We start from the raw sequence: 20,242 nt of genomic DNA on the forward strand, positions 1-20,242 counted from the left end.
ATCTCATCCTTATAATGACATATTCAATAAACACAAATTTTGTTTAACTGGAGGTTACCTTTTGCAATGAGTACTCTCTTCCAGTATCCACTGGGGTCTCCCTGTCTGTATAAGATGTGATCCCACACCCTGTGGGACCCACATTATTCAGTTTGGAACTGTTGTAGTTTCAAAGCTGAATGCTGTGATGAGTATTTAATTCAGGGCAAGTCCATATCCTACTGTACTGACCACCTCCAGTCACGGCCATGCCCCTGATTAATGCACCTAACCTATACATCCCTGGGCACTGGGTGATTTAGCACAGCCAATTCACTTAACCTGCACATCTTTGGACTGTGGGAGGAAACCCACGCAGACAGGGGGACAACGTGCAAATTCCACACAGACAGTTGTCTGAGGCAGGAATCGAACTTGAGTCCCTGGCACTGTGAGGCAGCGGTGTTAACCACTGAGCCACCGTGTCACCACTCTGTGGGGTTTCTTCATTTATATACAGAAGTATGAATAAACCAATCATATTCAGATCCATTTTAAAACAGGGCTTGAAGGTTTGGTTGTATTAATTCCTGTTGTAACAAGTAGATACTGAAACATGTTCACATGTCCAAACAGAAGTACAATCTTATTTCAATCAGCTTCTCCGCCCCCACAGAAAGACCTTTCTATATTTGCAACCTGGCCACAATTTTCTTGGCTGGTTCAATTCCCCCCTCGGGCAACTGTCTGTGTGGAGTTTGCACGTTCTCCCCGTGTCTGTGTGGGTTTCCTCTGGGTGCTCCGGTTTCCTCCCACACTCCAAAGATGTGCAGGTCAGGTGAATTGGCCGTGCTAAATTGCCCGTAGTGTTCAGGGATGTGTAGGTTAGGTGCGTTAGTCAGAGGTGATAATACAGTAGTGGAATGGGTCTGGATGGGTTACTCTTCGGAGGGTCGGTGTGGACTTGTTGGGCCGAAGGGCCTGTTTCCACACTGTAGGGATTCTGTGATTCTATGAAAATAAATGCTGGTGAAGGTAGATCCCAAACTACACACCACTGGAGACAATGTGACCATTTTGACTTGATTTACGTAAAGGTGGCTATTCAAGAGCTTAGCACTGAAGGTTATCGTGACTCACACATGCTACTGGCAAAGTTACTTCAGCTGTTAACCACTAACATGGGCAATGGCTCAGCCTTTGGGAGCTCTGAGAACTCAGTAATTTCACTTTCTTACAGAACCAGGGGAGGAGCTGAAGGGCCGAAGCTACAGCAATGAGCTGGTGTCAAAGTCTGACAGCAAAGAGAAAGGGGCTCATGGTGCTTCAGGAGAACCAATCAAATCTCAGGAATGGGATGGGAGTCCGAGGACAGCAGCACCAGGGTCGAGTCGATTCGGGAGGTCCTCGGTCAGTCCAACTCAGATGGCAGGACACAGCAGCTCTGAGAGCACCCAGTCAGGTAAGGGACTGACACAACCCCCCATCGACACTGACACACACACACTGACACACACACACTGATACACACACACACTGACACACACACACACTGACACACACACACTGACACACGCTGACACACACACACTGATACACACACTGACACACACACACACTGACACACACACACACAGACATACACACACTGACACACACACACACACTGACACACGCACTGACACACACACACTGATACACGCACTGACACACACACACACACACTGACACACACACACTGACACACGCACTGACACACATGCTGACACACACACTGACACACACACACTGACACACACACTTATACACATACACTGATACACACACACTGATACACACACTGGCACACATGCTGACACACACGCTGACACACACACTGACACACACACACTGATACACACACTGATACACGCACTGACACACACGCTGACACACACACTGACACACACACTGACACACACACACTGATACACACACACTGACACACACACTGACACACACACACTGACACACACACTGATACACACACTGATACACGCACTGACACACACGCTGACACACACACTGACACACACACTGACACACACACTGACACACACACACTGATACACACACACTGACACACACACTGACACACACACACTGACACACACACTGATACACACACACTGATACACACACTGACACACACGCTGACACACACGCTGACACAAACACTGACACACACACACTGATACACACACTGATACATGCACTGACACACATGCTGACACACACGCTGACACACACACACTGATACACGCACTGACACACATGCTGACACACACGCTGACACACACACGGACACACAAACACTGATACACACACACTGACACACGAACTGACACACACGCTGACACACTCACTGATACACACACACTGACACACACACTGACACACATGCTGACACACACCCTGATGCACACACACTGACACACACACTGACACGCACACACTGATACGCACACACTTATACACGCACTGACACACACACTGATACACACACACTGACACACACACACACTGACACACACACTGACACACACACACTGACACACACACACTGACACACACACACACTTATACACACGCACTGACACACACGCTGACTCACACGCTGACACACATACTGACACACACACACTGATACACACACACTGACACACGCACTGACACACGCGCTGACACACACACTGATACACACACACTGACACACGCCCTGACACACACACTGATGCACACACACTGACACACACACTGACACACACACATTGACACACACGCTGACACACACACACTGATACACACACTGACACACACACTGACACAGACAGCAGCTCTGAGAGCACCCAGTCAGGTAAGGGACTGACACAACCCCCCATCGACACTGACACACACACACTGACACACACACACTGATACACACACACACTGACACACACACACTGACACACACACACTGACACACGCTGACACACACACACTGATACACACACTGACACACACACACACTGACACACACACACACAGACATACACACACTGACACATGCACTGACACACACACACTGATACACGCACTGACACACACACACACACTGACACACACACTGACACACGCACTGACACACATGCTGACACACACACTGACACACACACACTGACACACACACTTATACACACACACTGATACACACACACTGATACACACACTGGCACACATGCTGACACACACGCTGACACACACACTGACACACACACACTGATACACACACTGATACACGCACTGACACACACGCTGACACACACACTGACACACACACTGACACACACACACTGATACACACACACTGACACACACACTGACACACACACACTGACACACACACTGATACACACACTGATACACGCACTGACACACATGCTGACACACACACTGACACACACACTGACACACACACTGACACACACACACTGATACACACACACTGACACACACACTGACACACACACTGACACACACACACTGACACACACACTGACACACACACACACTGACACACACACTGATACACACACACTGATACACACACACTGACACACACGCTGACACACACGCTGACACAAACACTGACACACACACACTGATACACGCACTGACACACACACACACACTGACACACACACACTGACACACGCACTGACACACATGCTGACACACACACTGACACACACACACTGACACACACACTTATACACACACACTGATACACACACACTGATACACACACTGGCACACACGCTGACACACACGCTGACACACACACTGACACACACACACTGATACACACACTGATACACGCACTGACACACACGCTGACACACACACTGACACACACACTGACACACACACTGATACACACACTCTGACACACACACTGACACACACACACTGACACACACACTGATACACACACTGATACACGCACTGACACACATGCTGACACACACACTGACACACACACTGACACACACACTGATACACACACACTGACACACACACTGACACACACACACTGACACACACACACTGATACACACACACTGACACACACACTGACACACACACACTGACACACACACTGATACACACACACTGATACACACACACTGATACACACACACTGATACACACACTGACACAAACACTGACACACACACACTGATACATGCACTGACACACATGCTGACACACAGGCTGACACACACACTGACACACACACACTGATACACGCACTGACACACACGCTGACACACACGCTGACACACACACGGACACACAAACACTGATACACACACACTGACACACGAACTGACACACACGCTGACACACTCACTGATACACACACACTGACACACGCACTGACACACATGCTGACACACACCCTGATGCACACACACTGACACACACACTGACACGCACACACTGATACGCACACACTTATACACGCACTGACACACACACTGATACACACACACTGACACACACACTGACACACACACTGACACACACACACTGACACACACACACTGACACACACACACTTATACACACACACTGACACACACACTGACACACATACACTGATACACGCACTGACACACACGCTGACTCACACGCTGACACACATACTGACACACACACACTGATACACACACACTGACACACGCACTGACACACGCGCTGACACACACACTGATACACACACACTGACACACGCGCTGACACACACACTGATGCACACACACTGACACGCACACACTGATACGCACACACTGATACACGCACTGACACACACACTGACATACACACACAGACACACACACACACTGACACACAGACACTGACACAGACACACTTATACACACACACTGACACACACACTGACACACATACACTGATACACGCACTGACACACACGCTGACTCACACGCTGACACACATACTGACACACACACACTGATACACACACACTGACACACGCACTGACACACGCGCTGACACACACACTGATACACACACACTGACACACGCGCTGACACACACACTGATGCACACACACTGACACACACACTGACACGCACACACTGATACGCACACACTGATACACGCACTGACACACACACTGACATACACACACAGACACACACACACACTGACACACAGACACTGACACAGACACTGACACAGACAGCAGCTCTGAGAGCACCCAGTCAGGTAAGGGACAGTCACAACCCTCCATCGGCACTGACACACACACTGACACACACACACACTGATACACACACACACTGATACACACACTGACACACACACTGACACACACACACACTGACACACACACTGACACACGCACTGACACACACACTGACACACACACTGACACACACACACTGATACACACACACTGACACACGCACTGACACACACACACTGACACACACACTGACACACACACACTGATACACACACACTGACACACACACTGACACACACACTGACACAGACAGCAGCTCTGAGAGCACCCAGTCAGGTAAGGGACTGTCACAATCCCCCATCGACACTGACACACACACTGATACACACACACACTGACACACACACACTGATACACACACACACTGACACATGCACTGACACACACACACTGACACATATACACACTGACACACACTGACACACGCACTGACACACACTGACACGCGCACTGACATATACACACTGACACACGCACTGACACACACTGACACGCGCACTGACACACACACACTGACACACGCACTGACACACACACACTGACACAGACACTGACACACACACATTGACACACAAACTGACACACGCACTGACACACACACTGACACACACACTGACACAGACACTGACACAGACACTGACACACACACACTGACACACGCACTGACACACGCACTGACACACACACTGACACACACACATTGACACACACACTGACACACGCACTGACACAGACACTGACACGCACACACTGACACACGCACTGACACACGCACTGACACACACACTGACACAGACACTGACACGCACACACTGACACACGCACTGACACACACACTGACACAGACACTGACACGCACACACTAACACACGCACTGACACACACACACTGACACATGCACTGACACACACACACACTGATACACACACTGACACACAGACTGACACACACTGACACACACACTGACACACACACACTGACACACACTGACACACAGACACACTGATACACACACTGACACACGCACTGACACATGCACTGACACACACACTGACACACACACTGACACAGATAATGGCACAGACAGCAGCTCTGAGAGCACCCAGTCAGGTAAGAGACTGTCAAACTCTCCCATCGACACTGACACACACACACACTGACCAGGACACTGACACATACACTGACGCGCACACTAACACACTCACACTGTCACACACACACACTGTCACACACACACACGCAAACTGACATATACACACTGTCACACACACACACTGACATACACATACACACACAAACTGACACACACTGACACATTCAGCAGCTCTGAGAGCGCCCAGTCAGGTAAGGGACTGTCGCAAGCCTCCATCGACACTGACACACACACACACACACACACACAAATACATTCACAGACATACGCAGTGACACATACACACAAATACACACACATACGCACACTGACACATGCAGTGACACACACACAGATACGCACACTGACACACACAGTGACACACACAGACACACACACAGATACGCACACTGACACACACAGTGACACACACAGACACACACACACAAACACACAGATACGCACACTGACCCACACACAGATACGCACACACTGACACACACTGACACACAGACACACTGATACACACACTGACACACGCACTGACACATGCACTGACACACACACTGACACACACACTGACACAGATAATGGCACAGACAGCAGCTCTGAGAGCACCCAGTCAGGTAAGAGACTGTCAAACTCCCCCATCGACACTGACACACACACACACTGACCAGGACACTGACACATACACTGACGCGCACACTAACACACTCACACTGTCACACACACACACTGTCACACACACACACGCAAACTGACATATACACACTGTCACACACACACACTGACATACACATACACACACAAACTGACACACACTGACACATTCAGCAGCTCTGAGAGCGCCCAGTCAGGTAAGGGACTGTCGCAAGCCTCCATCGACACTGACACACACACACACACACACACACAAATACATTCACAGACATACGCAGTGACACATACACACAAATACACACACATACGCACACTGACACATGCAGTGACACACACACAGATACGCACACTGACACACACAGTGACACACACAGACACACACACAGATACGCACACTGACACACACAGTGACACACACAGACACACACACACAAACACACAGATACGCACACTGACCCACACACAGATACGCACACTGACACGCATACTGGCACACACACAGATACGCACACTGACACACACACAGATACGCACACACACAGATACACACACTGACACACACACAGATACGCACACACACAGATACGCACACACACAGATATGCACACTGACACACACACAGATACGCACACTGACACACACACAGATACGCACACACACAGATACGCACACACACAGATATGCACACTGACACACACACAGATATGCACACTGACACACACACAGATACGCACACTGACACACACACAGATACGCACACACACAGATATGCACACTGACACACACACAGATACGCACACAGATACGCACACTGACACACACACAGATACGCACACACACAGATATGCACACTGACACGCACACAGATACACACACACACAGATATGCACACTGACACACACACAGATACGCACACTGACATGCACACAGATACGCACACTGACACGCACACAGATACGCACACACACAGATACGCACACTGACACGCACACAGATACGCACACACACAGATACGCACACTGACACGCACACAGATATGCACACTGACACACACACAGATACGCACACTGACACACACACAGATACGCACACACACAGATACGCACACTGACACACACACAGATACGCACACTGACACACACACAGATACGCACACACAGAGATATGCACACTGACACACACAGATACGCACACTGACACACACACAGATACGCACACTGACACGCATACTGACACACACACAGATACGCACACTGACATGCATACTGACACACACACAGATACGCACACTGACCCACACACAGATACGCACACTGACACGCATACTGGCACACACACAGATACGCACACTGACACACACACACAGATATGCACACACACAGATATGCACACTGACACACACACAGATACGCACACTGACACACACACAGATACGCACACACACAGATATGCACACTGACACACACACAGATACGCACACTGACACACACACAGATACGCACACTGACACGCACACAGATACGCACACACACAGATATGCACACTGACACACACACAGATACGCACACTGACACACACACAGATATGCACACTGACACACACACAGATATGCACACTGACACACACACAGATACGCACACACACAGATATGCACACTGACACACACACAGATACGCACACTGACACGCATACTGACACACACACAGATATGCACACTGACACACACAGATACGCACACTGACACGCACACTGACACACACACAGATACGCACACTGACATGCTTGCTGACGCACACACAGATATGCACACACACAGATATGCACACTGACACACACACAGATATGCACACTGACACGCACACTGACAGACACACACAGATACGCACACTGACACACACACAGATATGCACACACACAGATACGCCCACTGACACACACAGAATCGCACACTGACACACACACAGATACGCATACTGACACACACACAGATACGCACACTGACACACACACAGATATGCACACACACTGACACGCACACTGACACACACACAGATATGCACACTGACACACACACAGATACACACACACACAGATATGCACACTGACACGCATGCTGACACACACACAGATACGCGCACACAGATATGCACACTGACACACACACAGATACGCACACTGACACGCACACAGATACGCACACACACAGATATGCACACTGACACACACACAGATACGCACACTGACACGCACACAGATACGCACACACACAGATATGCACACTGACACACACACAGATATGCACACTGACACACACACAGATACGCACACACACAGATATGCACACTGACACACACAGATACGCACACTGACACACACACAGATACGCACACTGACACGCATACTGACACACACACAGATATGCACACTGACACACACACAGATACGCACACTGACACGCACACTGACACACACACAGATATGCACACTGACACACACACAGATACACACACTGACACGCATACTGACACACACACAGATATGCACACTGACACACACACAGATACGCACACTGACACACACAAAGATACGCACACTGACACGCATACTGACACACACACAGATATGCACACTGACACACACAAAGATACGCACACTGACACGCATACTGACACACACACAGATATGCACACTGACACACACAAAGATACGCACACTGACACGCATACTGACACACACACAGATATGCACACTGACACACACAAAGATACGCACACTGACACGCATACTGACACACACACAGATATGCACACTGACACACACACAGATACGCACACTGACACGCATACTGACACACACACAGATATGCACACTGACACACACACAGATACGCACACTGACACGCATACTGACACACACACAGATATGCACACTGACACGCACACTGACACACACACAGATACGCACACTGACACGCACACAGATACGCACACTGACACGCACACTGACACACACACAGATACGCACACTGACACGCATACTGACACACACACAGATATGCACACTGACACACACACAGATACGCACACTGACACGCACACTGACACACACACAGATACGCACACTGACACGCACACTGACACACACAAAGATACGCACACTGACACGCATACTGACACACACACAGATATGCACACTGACACGCACACTGACACACACACAGATACGCACACTGACACGCACACTGACACACACAAAGATACGCACACTGACACGCACACTGACACACACACAGATACGCACACTGACACGCACACTGACACACACAAAGATACGCACACTGACACGCATACTGACACACACACAGATATGCACACTGACACACACAGATACGCACACTGACACACACACAGATACGCACACTGACACGCATACTGACACACACACAGATATGCACACTGACACACACACAGATACGCACACTGACACGCACACTGACACACACAAAGATACGCACACTGACACGCACACTGACACACACACAGATACGCACACTGACACGCACACTGACACACACAAAGATACGCACACTGACACGCATACTGACACACACACAGATATGCACACTGACACACACACAGATACGCACACTGACCCGCACACTGACACACACACAGATATGCACACTGACACACACAAAGATACGCACACTGACACACACACAGATATGCACACTGACACACACACAGATACGCACACTGACACGCATACTGACACACACACAGATATGCACACTGACACACACACAGATACGCACACTGACACACACACAGATATGCACACTGACACACACACAGATACGCACACTGACACACACACAGATATGCACACTGACACACACACAGATACGCACACTGACACACATACTGACACACACACAGATATGCACACTGACACACACACAGATACGCACACTGACACACACACAGATATGCACACTGACACACACACAGATACGCACACTGACACACACACAGATATGCACACTGACACACACACAGATACGCACACTGACACGCTTGCTGACGCACACACAGATACGCACACACACAGATATGCACACTGACACACACACAGATACGCACACTGACACGCACACTGACACACACACAGATATGCACACTGACACGCATACTGACACACACACAGATACGCACACTGACACACACACAGATACGCACACTGACACACACAGATACGCACACTGACACGCGTACTGACACACACACAGATACGCATACTGACACACACACAGATATGCACACTGACACACACACAGATACGCACACTGACACGCACACAGATATGCACACTGACACGCATACTGACACACACACAGATACGCACACTGACACACATACTGACACACACACAGATACGCACACACACAGATACGCACACTGATATGCGTACTGACACACACACACACAGATATGCACACTGACACACGCGCTGACACACACACACAGATACGCACACTGACACACGCGCTGACACACACACACAGATATGCACACTGACACACACACAGATATGCACACTGACACACGCGCTGACACACACACACACAGATGCGCACACTGACACGCGTACTGACACACACACACAGATATGCACACTGCCACACGCACTGACACACACACACAGATACGCACACTGACACACGCGCTGACACACATACACACACAGATATGCACACTGACACGCGTACTGACACACACACAGATATGCACACTGACACACGCGCTGACACACACATACAGATATGCACACTGACACACGCGCTGACACACATACACACACAGATATGCACACTGACACGCGTACTGACACACACACACAGATATTCACACTGACACACACACAGATATGCACACTGACACACACATACAGATATGCACACTGACACACGCGCTGACACACATACACACACAGATATGCACACTGACACGCGTACTGACACACACACACAGATATGCACACTGACACACACACAGATATGCACACTGACACACACGCTGACACACACACACAGATATGCACACTGACACACACACAGATATTCACACTGACACACACACTGACTTCACTGACCATAGACCTTTCTTTACATTTTGCATGTGCCTTGTTTTAAAAAAAAATCTAATAGCTATAAAGTTTGCAGCTATAAAATTGATCCAGAGTCCAAATGGACTGTCAGTAAAATATCCTAGAAAGTCATGTTCAAGAATGATCTCATATTATTGAGAAAGTTATTCCAGTTATTTTCTTGGGTTTAACGTCTGAGATTAATATTATCAATGAATCCTTGTCCTTTAACACACTGTGTGCCAGAGTAATATTGAAATAACAGAAAGTGCATCCAACAGAAAGCTCTTGTGTTTGGTGCCTTGGCCTGTGGGAGTTCATGATCAAACCTCCTGCTGGTGTAAAGCAGCAAGTTGATTAATAAACAGAAGATGAATTTACATAAGTTAGAGCAAGTCACCTCAAAATTACATTTCACATCAAGGCTTTATTACAGAATCACAGAATTGTTACAATGCAGAGGGAGGCCATTCTGCCCATTGTGCCAGCACCAGCACCAGGTGGCACACTGCTGCCTCACAGAACAGGACCCAGGTTCGATTCTACCCTTGGGTTACTTTTTTGCAGAGTTTTCAGAGTTTGCACATTCTCTCTGTGTCCGTTTTGGTTTGCTCCCACAGTCCAAAGATGTACAGGTTAGGGTGGATTGGCTGTGCTAAATTACCCATAGTGCCCTGGGATGTTCAGGTTAGGGTGGATTGGCCATGCTAAATTACCCATAGTGCCCAGGGATTTGCAGGTTAGGGTGGATTGGCTGTGCTAAATTACCCATAGTACCCAGGGTTGTGCAGGTTAGGGTGGATTGGCTGTGCTAAATTACCCATAATGCCCAGGAATGTGCAGGTTAGGGTGGATTAGCATTGGGAAAAATGTCCTGTAGTATCCAAGGATGTTCAGGCAACGTGGATAGGCTGTGGGAAATTACCCATCATCCTCAGGAATGTGCAGTTAGGGTGGATTGGCTGTGTTAAATTACCCATAGTGCCCAGGGATATGCAGGTTAGGGTGAATTGGCCGGGCTAAATTACCCATTGTGCCCAGGGATATACAGTTAGGGTGGATTGGATGTGGTAAATTTCCCATAGTGCCCAGGGATTTGCAGGTTAGGATGGATGGGCCATGCTAACTTGTCCCATAGCGCCCAGGGATGTACAGGCTAGGGGGGGTTAGCCCTGGGAAGATGGATTGTGATGAGGCAGTGGGACTGGGTGGGATGTTCTTCTGATGGTCCGTGTATATCTGATGGAGAATGTTGGGATTGTATGAAATGCACATCATTACCAAGAGCCTTTTCGCTTTACCTTTTCTCACCAATTCAATCCACATAATCATCCAATTCACTCTTGAATGCTTTAATTGAACTTGCCTCCACTACACTTCCTGCCAGTGCATTTCAGACCCTAACTTCCCACTGCCTGAGAAAGCTTTTCTCTGACATCACCTTTCGGTATGTCCAGCTTTCTGTCACTTTGATAGATAGTTCTCAGGAAGCATGAAAGAGAAATAATTTGTACATGAGGTAATCTGGTGCATCTGCCTTGAACTAACCACCTATCTCTCCAGATCACCTCAACTGCAAAAATCATCTTGACTCTGTTCTTCCTGGATTTGCCATTCGAACTGTGTAGAAGATTGCAAATGTAATTAGTGTTGTTCTGTCCCTGTCCCATAAAAACATATTCTAGCTCTCTGTTTTCTGAGAGTGTGGTGCTGGAAAAGCACAGCAGGTCAGGCAGCATCTGAGGAGCAGGAGAATCCACGTTTCAGGCATAACCCTTCATCAGGAATGATGAAGCCCTTCCTGATGAAGGACTTATGACCAAAACCTCGATTCTCCTGCTCCTCGGATGCTGCCCGACCTGCTGTGCTTTTTCAGCATCACACTCTTGACTCTGATCTCCAGCATCTGCAGTCCTCACTTTCTCCTGGCTCCCTGTTGCCTGGTCATCCTTGCATTTCCCCCCCCCCCCCACAATATCTGTATATACTCCAGCACTGACCCCTCCCCTAATGCTTCTGAAAAATGCTTCTTGTTCATTGCTCTGAGCAGAACGTTTCATGACATCAAACTGGTGAACTATGGGCATCATCGAGTCAGCAACTGAGTTTTCTAAAGCCTGACTTTCTGTTTGATTGGCGTTTCTGTGGATGTGAAAAAGGGTTATTTTCAAGTCAATGGAAAATTAGGTCCCAGTCTGCACCAGCCATTTTCCCACAGTGTATGCAGAAGTTACATCCCTATGAGACATTTTAATAAAGACCAGAATCAGAAGGATTTCTCTTGGGAACTTCTTTCATATATTTTTGCGAGAATTCTCTTTTTGAGGAATATATAACCAAGTGAGAGTATTCAGTCCTGGTAAAAAGAGCAGTTTTAGCCTTAATTTCAGGGTCAGTGATTGAAGGCCAGAAGGTACTGTGGGTGTGGGTCAGGTTAAAGCAGATGTTGTCAATAAGATAGAAAGAGGTTTAGAAAGCACTTCATGTAACCTTGAACTACTTACAGTATCAAAATGTATAACATTTGGGAGTAGAAATTATTCAGCCTAATTTTTTGATCTTGGATAATGTGCTTGATTTAAGATACAGTTTTAATTAAATCATTGGTTCATTAATTATCTTAGAAGTGGACATAAATTTCGGAATATCTTTTGATGATGCTAACAAATGAATGCTCAGTACATCAGGAATGATATTCCTCAGATTGCTGTGTTAGTGGAATGTTTTGAAGCAGGTTAATCCATCATTAATATAGGAGAAAGAATAGGGTCATAGAAACATATGGAGCAATCACATCTCATCGAATGCAGGCTATAGAGAGTGTGTTGGCCGATAAATTAAAACGTTACTTGAGATTTATTCATGTATCCAAAGCCACAATATCAGTTTAAACATGGTATTACATCCTGCTGTGGTTGTAGTTTCCATCATCTTGAAGGTTCTCTTCCGATCACTAACTCCACTTTCCCCCCACAGAGACCAAGGTGAGCTGTAAGCTGGGCCGATCTGCTTCCACCTCAGGTGTGCCTCCTCCAACCACTGCTCCTCTCAGGCAGTCCAGCGAGACACAACAGAGCCAGGTACCATCGCTAGCCAGTCCAGAGTGAACTCACGGTTCAACATGCCAAAAAAAAACAAAGTTGTCACATGTCTGTCCTCCATTTTGTTACCAGCTTGTTGCCATCTCTCTCTGTGTCAGTCATTGGCAGTAGCAGGTTTCCAAAAGGCAGGATGATCTCTGTTTGTGCCTCATCTTTCAGTCTTTCTTTTCTGAAAGGAGACAAATCCTTTTCGTCCAGTATTATCCGCCTGTGAATGAGATGTACTCTACATACATAGATATAGAGACTTTTCTGAGCTCATTGTTTTGTGCGTTTTAACAGATTTGTGTGTCTTGAAATGAACAAATCTGATAAAAGGAAGTCTCCACTCTGTCTTTGCTGGTGTACATTTATTTCTTCCTTCTGTCGTCATGACGACTTGCAGTGTTGTGCTGTTTTGTTGCTAACTTGTACATCTCTTAGTGTAGTCAATCTTCTTTATTGTTGTTTCTTAGTCGTTTTGATGTTTGTCTGTTCTTTTGTGATCATATCACATTTTGTGTACATTATCTTTATTAAAAGTACCAAGAACATTTCACAAAAAGCGTTGGGAGCATTGAAAATGTTTGCAATTAATTCGTTATGATGGGCTGTCTGTCAAAATTCCAGATATGGAAAACAAGGCTTTTCTCAGGAAGAGGCTTGGAGCCCGGTAAGGATGGGCAAACTTGTGAGGGGACAGTAACAATGAGCAATATCCCCATGATTATCCTGTAACCATGACTACTAATTTGTGAGAGAAAAACAGAATTTCAGAGCCAGCCTCCTCTCCCCCCAAAAACACTGGTGAAAGTCTCAGGAAATCTGGTTATTCCAGTCAATCAAATTGAATTTGTCTAATTGCTAAAGCTGTTTCCCAAAGGCAACTGTGCAATGTGATGGAACAAACATCGGGGAATATCATGGAATCTCACTTGATATTTTAACTGCATATTTGCTGTGCAATGTTCCAGAGAGTTGTTGAGGTTTTTGACATATAAACCTACTTGGGTTGAGAGTTTTCTGTTTCTTGGTGGCCTCACCAGAGCCCACTGGTGCATGTTGGAAACGATTGAATCCTGATAAACCCATCACTGAGCAGAGTCCAGTTCTCATTCATGAGGCTGTTATAACCAGAACCTCACTTCACCAAAGGGGCTAATGTGATGTAACTGAAAGGAATTTGGTGGAAAATGGTCAGGTGAAATTTGGAACAAAACCTTCCGAGATGTGGAGACAGCCCTCATGGTGTAGTTGGTCTGAATGTGTTGAAGTCAAAAACAACTGTGATGGTTTTTTTTGTTGATAATATTTGTCAAAATGTGAATGATCCCTGCCAGAGATTTCCAGGAGTGGTAAGTAATCACACTTTATATTTTTACAGCAATCAGCACAAAGTGTTAAACTATTTCATATGTTAAAGAATATACCCCTTTAGAGGGTGGTTCAACTCTAAAAGCAATGTGTCAACCAAGTGTACCTCTATTGTTTGACAATTTGGGGTATCCTTGGGAACTTCCAATTGTTTTTCAGCCTTTTCAAGTCTCTCTTCAGGGATATTTCTTTTCCCTAATATTCATGTTGTATAATCGAAACAGTAAAATCAGAAAATATACCCCAGTATCACAATAGACTGACATATAGCCACCTGCTGAAATAAAAGTCCAAAACAAGAGACCTCCTGGATTCAAAATGTTAACTCTGTTTCTCTCTCAACAGATACTGCCAGACCTGCTGAGTTTCTCCAGCACTTTCTGCTTTTATTTCAGATTTCCAGCATCCACAGTACTTGCATTATTGCAGCCTCCTGGATCATTTAGGAGAGAGAACAAGAAGGAGAGGGGCTATTTAATAGGTTAAGCAACAATTCATTTACCAAGGAGTTAACAGACCATCTGTCCAATAGAACAGTGTTCGGGTTATATATGCTAGAGTGCCCTCATTAACTCTTAAAATTGAACACATTCACAAAATCCAGTTCATTAATAACTGGTCTCCCTCCTATAGGACAAGATTAATTTAGGATATCTGATCGGCATGGACAAGTTGGACCAAAAGGTCTGTTTCTGTGCTATACACCTCTATGACTCTGATATTTTTTAAGTACTTGCTTGTCATTATTTCCATTTTACAATAAGCAAGTGATTAAGATATTTTCTTTAAAATGGATTACAGAGAAATTGGTATCACGGAAACAAGCTGTTCTAGCCAAATGGTCTATGCTGAAGTTTATAACTCACATGAACTTCACACAATATTGCTCCCTCTTCTAATGTCCCTCCTGTATGCAGTAACCATTCCTAACATGTAGCAGTTCCAACTAATCCACGTGGCAGCAACATTTTCTCACTACTCTTGTGATAACTTCACAGTTTTGAAATTAACCTCAAATTAGCTGATTGTTAAGTTTGTGTCCTTGTGTCCATCATAGCCTAGTACTGTCAGGAGGTTCATGGCTATTGCAGGCTAAACACAACTTTTCCAACACAAACAGAACTTCTGAGATATATTTGAAACAACAGTTGCTATATAGCTTGTTCTGCGATAGTGTGAGAGCTGTGATCATCTGCAGCCTCATGCTATAGAAATCACGTTAACGGACACTGCTACAAGAAAATCAAACTGTAGAAAATCACTAATAGAAAATCACTATACACGTTCAGTCGAAAGTTCACATTGTCCAAATAATGTCCACAATTCATCAATCGCATGATAGTCAGTTTGTGCTGACGAACCACACGTTATAGCAGAACGATCTGTATTGGCACTGAACACAGCACCATCTGATTAGTGCCATTGGTGAAGCTGCCAAATGGCTAATTAGTTTGGGGAAAGTTGGGAACATATTGGCAATGTTACTGGAATAGTGTTGCAGAACCTCAGATTGGAATGTCTGAAATCAAATTCACCACAGCATCTGGAGAAAGGAACTTCAAAACAGTAATCACCAGCCTCTCTGATTGATGTTCAAAACCTATCTGCTTCCTGACTGTCCCTGTGCAGAGCAAGTCTGTCTGGTGTTACATCCCCAACTGATGGTACAACTGGACAAGTCAGATCCCAGAGTGAGCGCTGGCCAGAGCGATCATAAGGTTTAGTTTTCTTTTTGGTTCTTGTGAAGGTCAGTCCCTGAACTTTGTTCACAAGAGGCTGTTAATGTACTTTTATCAATGCTTGTTACACAACAGGAACAAAAAACCAAGTAGAATACATAAGGTTGATTGAAGTGATCCCAATATAAACATCAGAAAAAAAAGATTTAATTCTTTTATCTCACCAGTAACTTTCCAGACACTGACCCCATAGTGAAGAGTTGCCCATTTCTCCACTCTGCAGTTTTCCTGGATGCTGCCTGTCCTGAGATATTTAAACCAAAGTGCTTTCTTGGCTCACTTATTACATAACCTGGGTTCACTCGACTCATGTCTTCAATAAACTTGCAGAATGTCTCCCTGCCTGACATTCCCATTGCCATTTGTTCTTGGAACTTCCTTCTCACTGACTTCTGAGCCCTGCACGGTTTAGCCAGACCCCAGAGCCCAGAGCCCAGAGCCCAGAACCCAGAGCCTGGAGCCCAGACGCCAGAGCCCAGAGCCCGAAACCCAGAGCCCAGAGCCCAGAGCCCAGAGCCCAGAACCCAGAGCCCAGAACCCAGAGCCCAGAACCCAGAGCCCAGAGCCCAGAGCCCAGATGCCAGAGCCCAGAGCCCAGAGCCCAGAACCCAGAGCCCAGAACCCAGAGGCCAGAGCCCAGAGCCCAGAGCCCAGAGCCCAGAGCCCAGAACCCAGAACCCAGAGCCCAGAGCCCAGAGCCCAGAGCCCAGAATCCAGAGCCCAGAGCCCAGAACCCAGAGCCCAGAGACCAGAGCCCAGAACCCAGAGCCCAGAACCCAGAACCCAGAGCCCAGAGCCCAGAGCCCAGAACCCAGAGCCCAGAGCCCAGAGGCCAGAACCCGGAGCCCGGAGACCGGAGCCCGGAGCCCGGAGCCTAGAGTCCAGAACCCGGAGCCCGGAGCCCGGAACCCGGAGCCCGCAGCCCGGAGCCCGCAGCCCGGAGCACGGAGCCCGGAGCCCAGAGCCCAGAACCCAGAGCCCAGAACCCAGAACCCAGAGCCCAGAACCCAGAGCCCAGAGCCCAGAGGCCAGAACCCAGAGGCCAGAACCCGGAGCCCGGAGCCCGGAGCCCAGAGCCCGGAGCCCGGAGCCCAGAGCCCAGAACCCAGAGCCCAGAGCCCGGAGCCCGGAACCCGGAGCCCAGAGCCCAGAACCCAAAGCCCAGAGCCCAGAGCCCAGAGCCTAGACGGAGGGGATGCTGATAACTACAGGCCTGTGCTGTCTGGAGCCGCTTCTATTCGACATGAACCTGTTTCTGGAGCCTTTTCCCTTCACTCTCCCTCTCTCCCTCAACCCAGCAAACACATTAACAATAATCTCTCCAGCTGGCTTATTCTAAATGGAGATATCCCACGCCTAGTTGTAAATGCTGTTTTGAACACAAAGTTTAAAATGACTTTCTGAACTTTAAAAAAAACGCAAACATTTAAAACCCATCTTTTCCCTCGACCTTAGAACCCAGGCTCTCATGTAACAAAAACGTGGAGTGAACCTCTGTCAGAGTTGTCTTTACGTGACTCCGGGTCTACACAATGTTCCTGATCAACAAAGCATGCTGAGGCTTACAGGGACCAGAAAGGGGACCTAGGCTCCAATCAGATCAGCCATCATCATAACAAATGACAGGACAACTTTGTGGGACCGGGATACCCACTCTTGTTCCCTAATGTTTATGTTGGTAACTGCCCACTGAAATAGCCAATAAATACTGACCTGCACATGGCTCACCACTATCTGTTGAGACAATGGCCAAGTGGTATTAACACTGGACTGT

The 20,242-nt window shown here is 47.3% G+C and overlaps 1 protein-coding gene across 3 annotated transcripts in view; it reads left to right on the top strand.

Annotated features, from left to right (window-relative positions):
* The window catches only part of nyap2a (neuronal tyrosine-phosphorylated phosphoinositide-3-kinase adaptor 2a), a 353,005-nt gene that overhangs the window by 283,576 nt on the left and 49,187 nt on the right, over nucleotides 1-20,242 (top strand). For all 3 annotated transcript variants that reach the window (XM_072571890.1, XM_072571889.1, XM_072571888.1), the window contains 2 exons: nucleotides 1,220-1,441; nucleotides 15,252-15,355. In XM_072571890.1, coding sequence (XP_072427991.1) covers nucleotides 1,220-1,441; nucleotides 15,252-15,355 — 326 coding nt within the window. The remainder of the gene's footprint in view (nucleotides 1-1,219; nucleotides 1,442-15,251; nucleotides 15,356-20,242) is intronic.

The sequence above is a fragment of the Chiloscyllium punctatum genome, chromosome 6, assembly GCF_047496795.1.
Source record: "Chiloscyllium punctatum isolate Juve2018m chromosome 6, sChiPun1.3, whole genome shotgun sequence".
Taxonomy (NCBI): domain Eukaryota; kingdom Metazoa; phylum Chordata; class Chondrichthyes; order Orectolobiformes; family Hemiscylliidae; genus Chiloscyllium; species Chiloscyllium punctatum.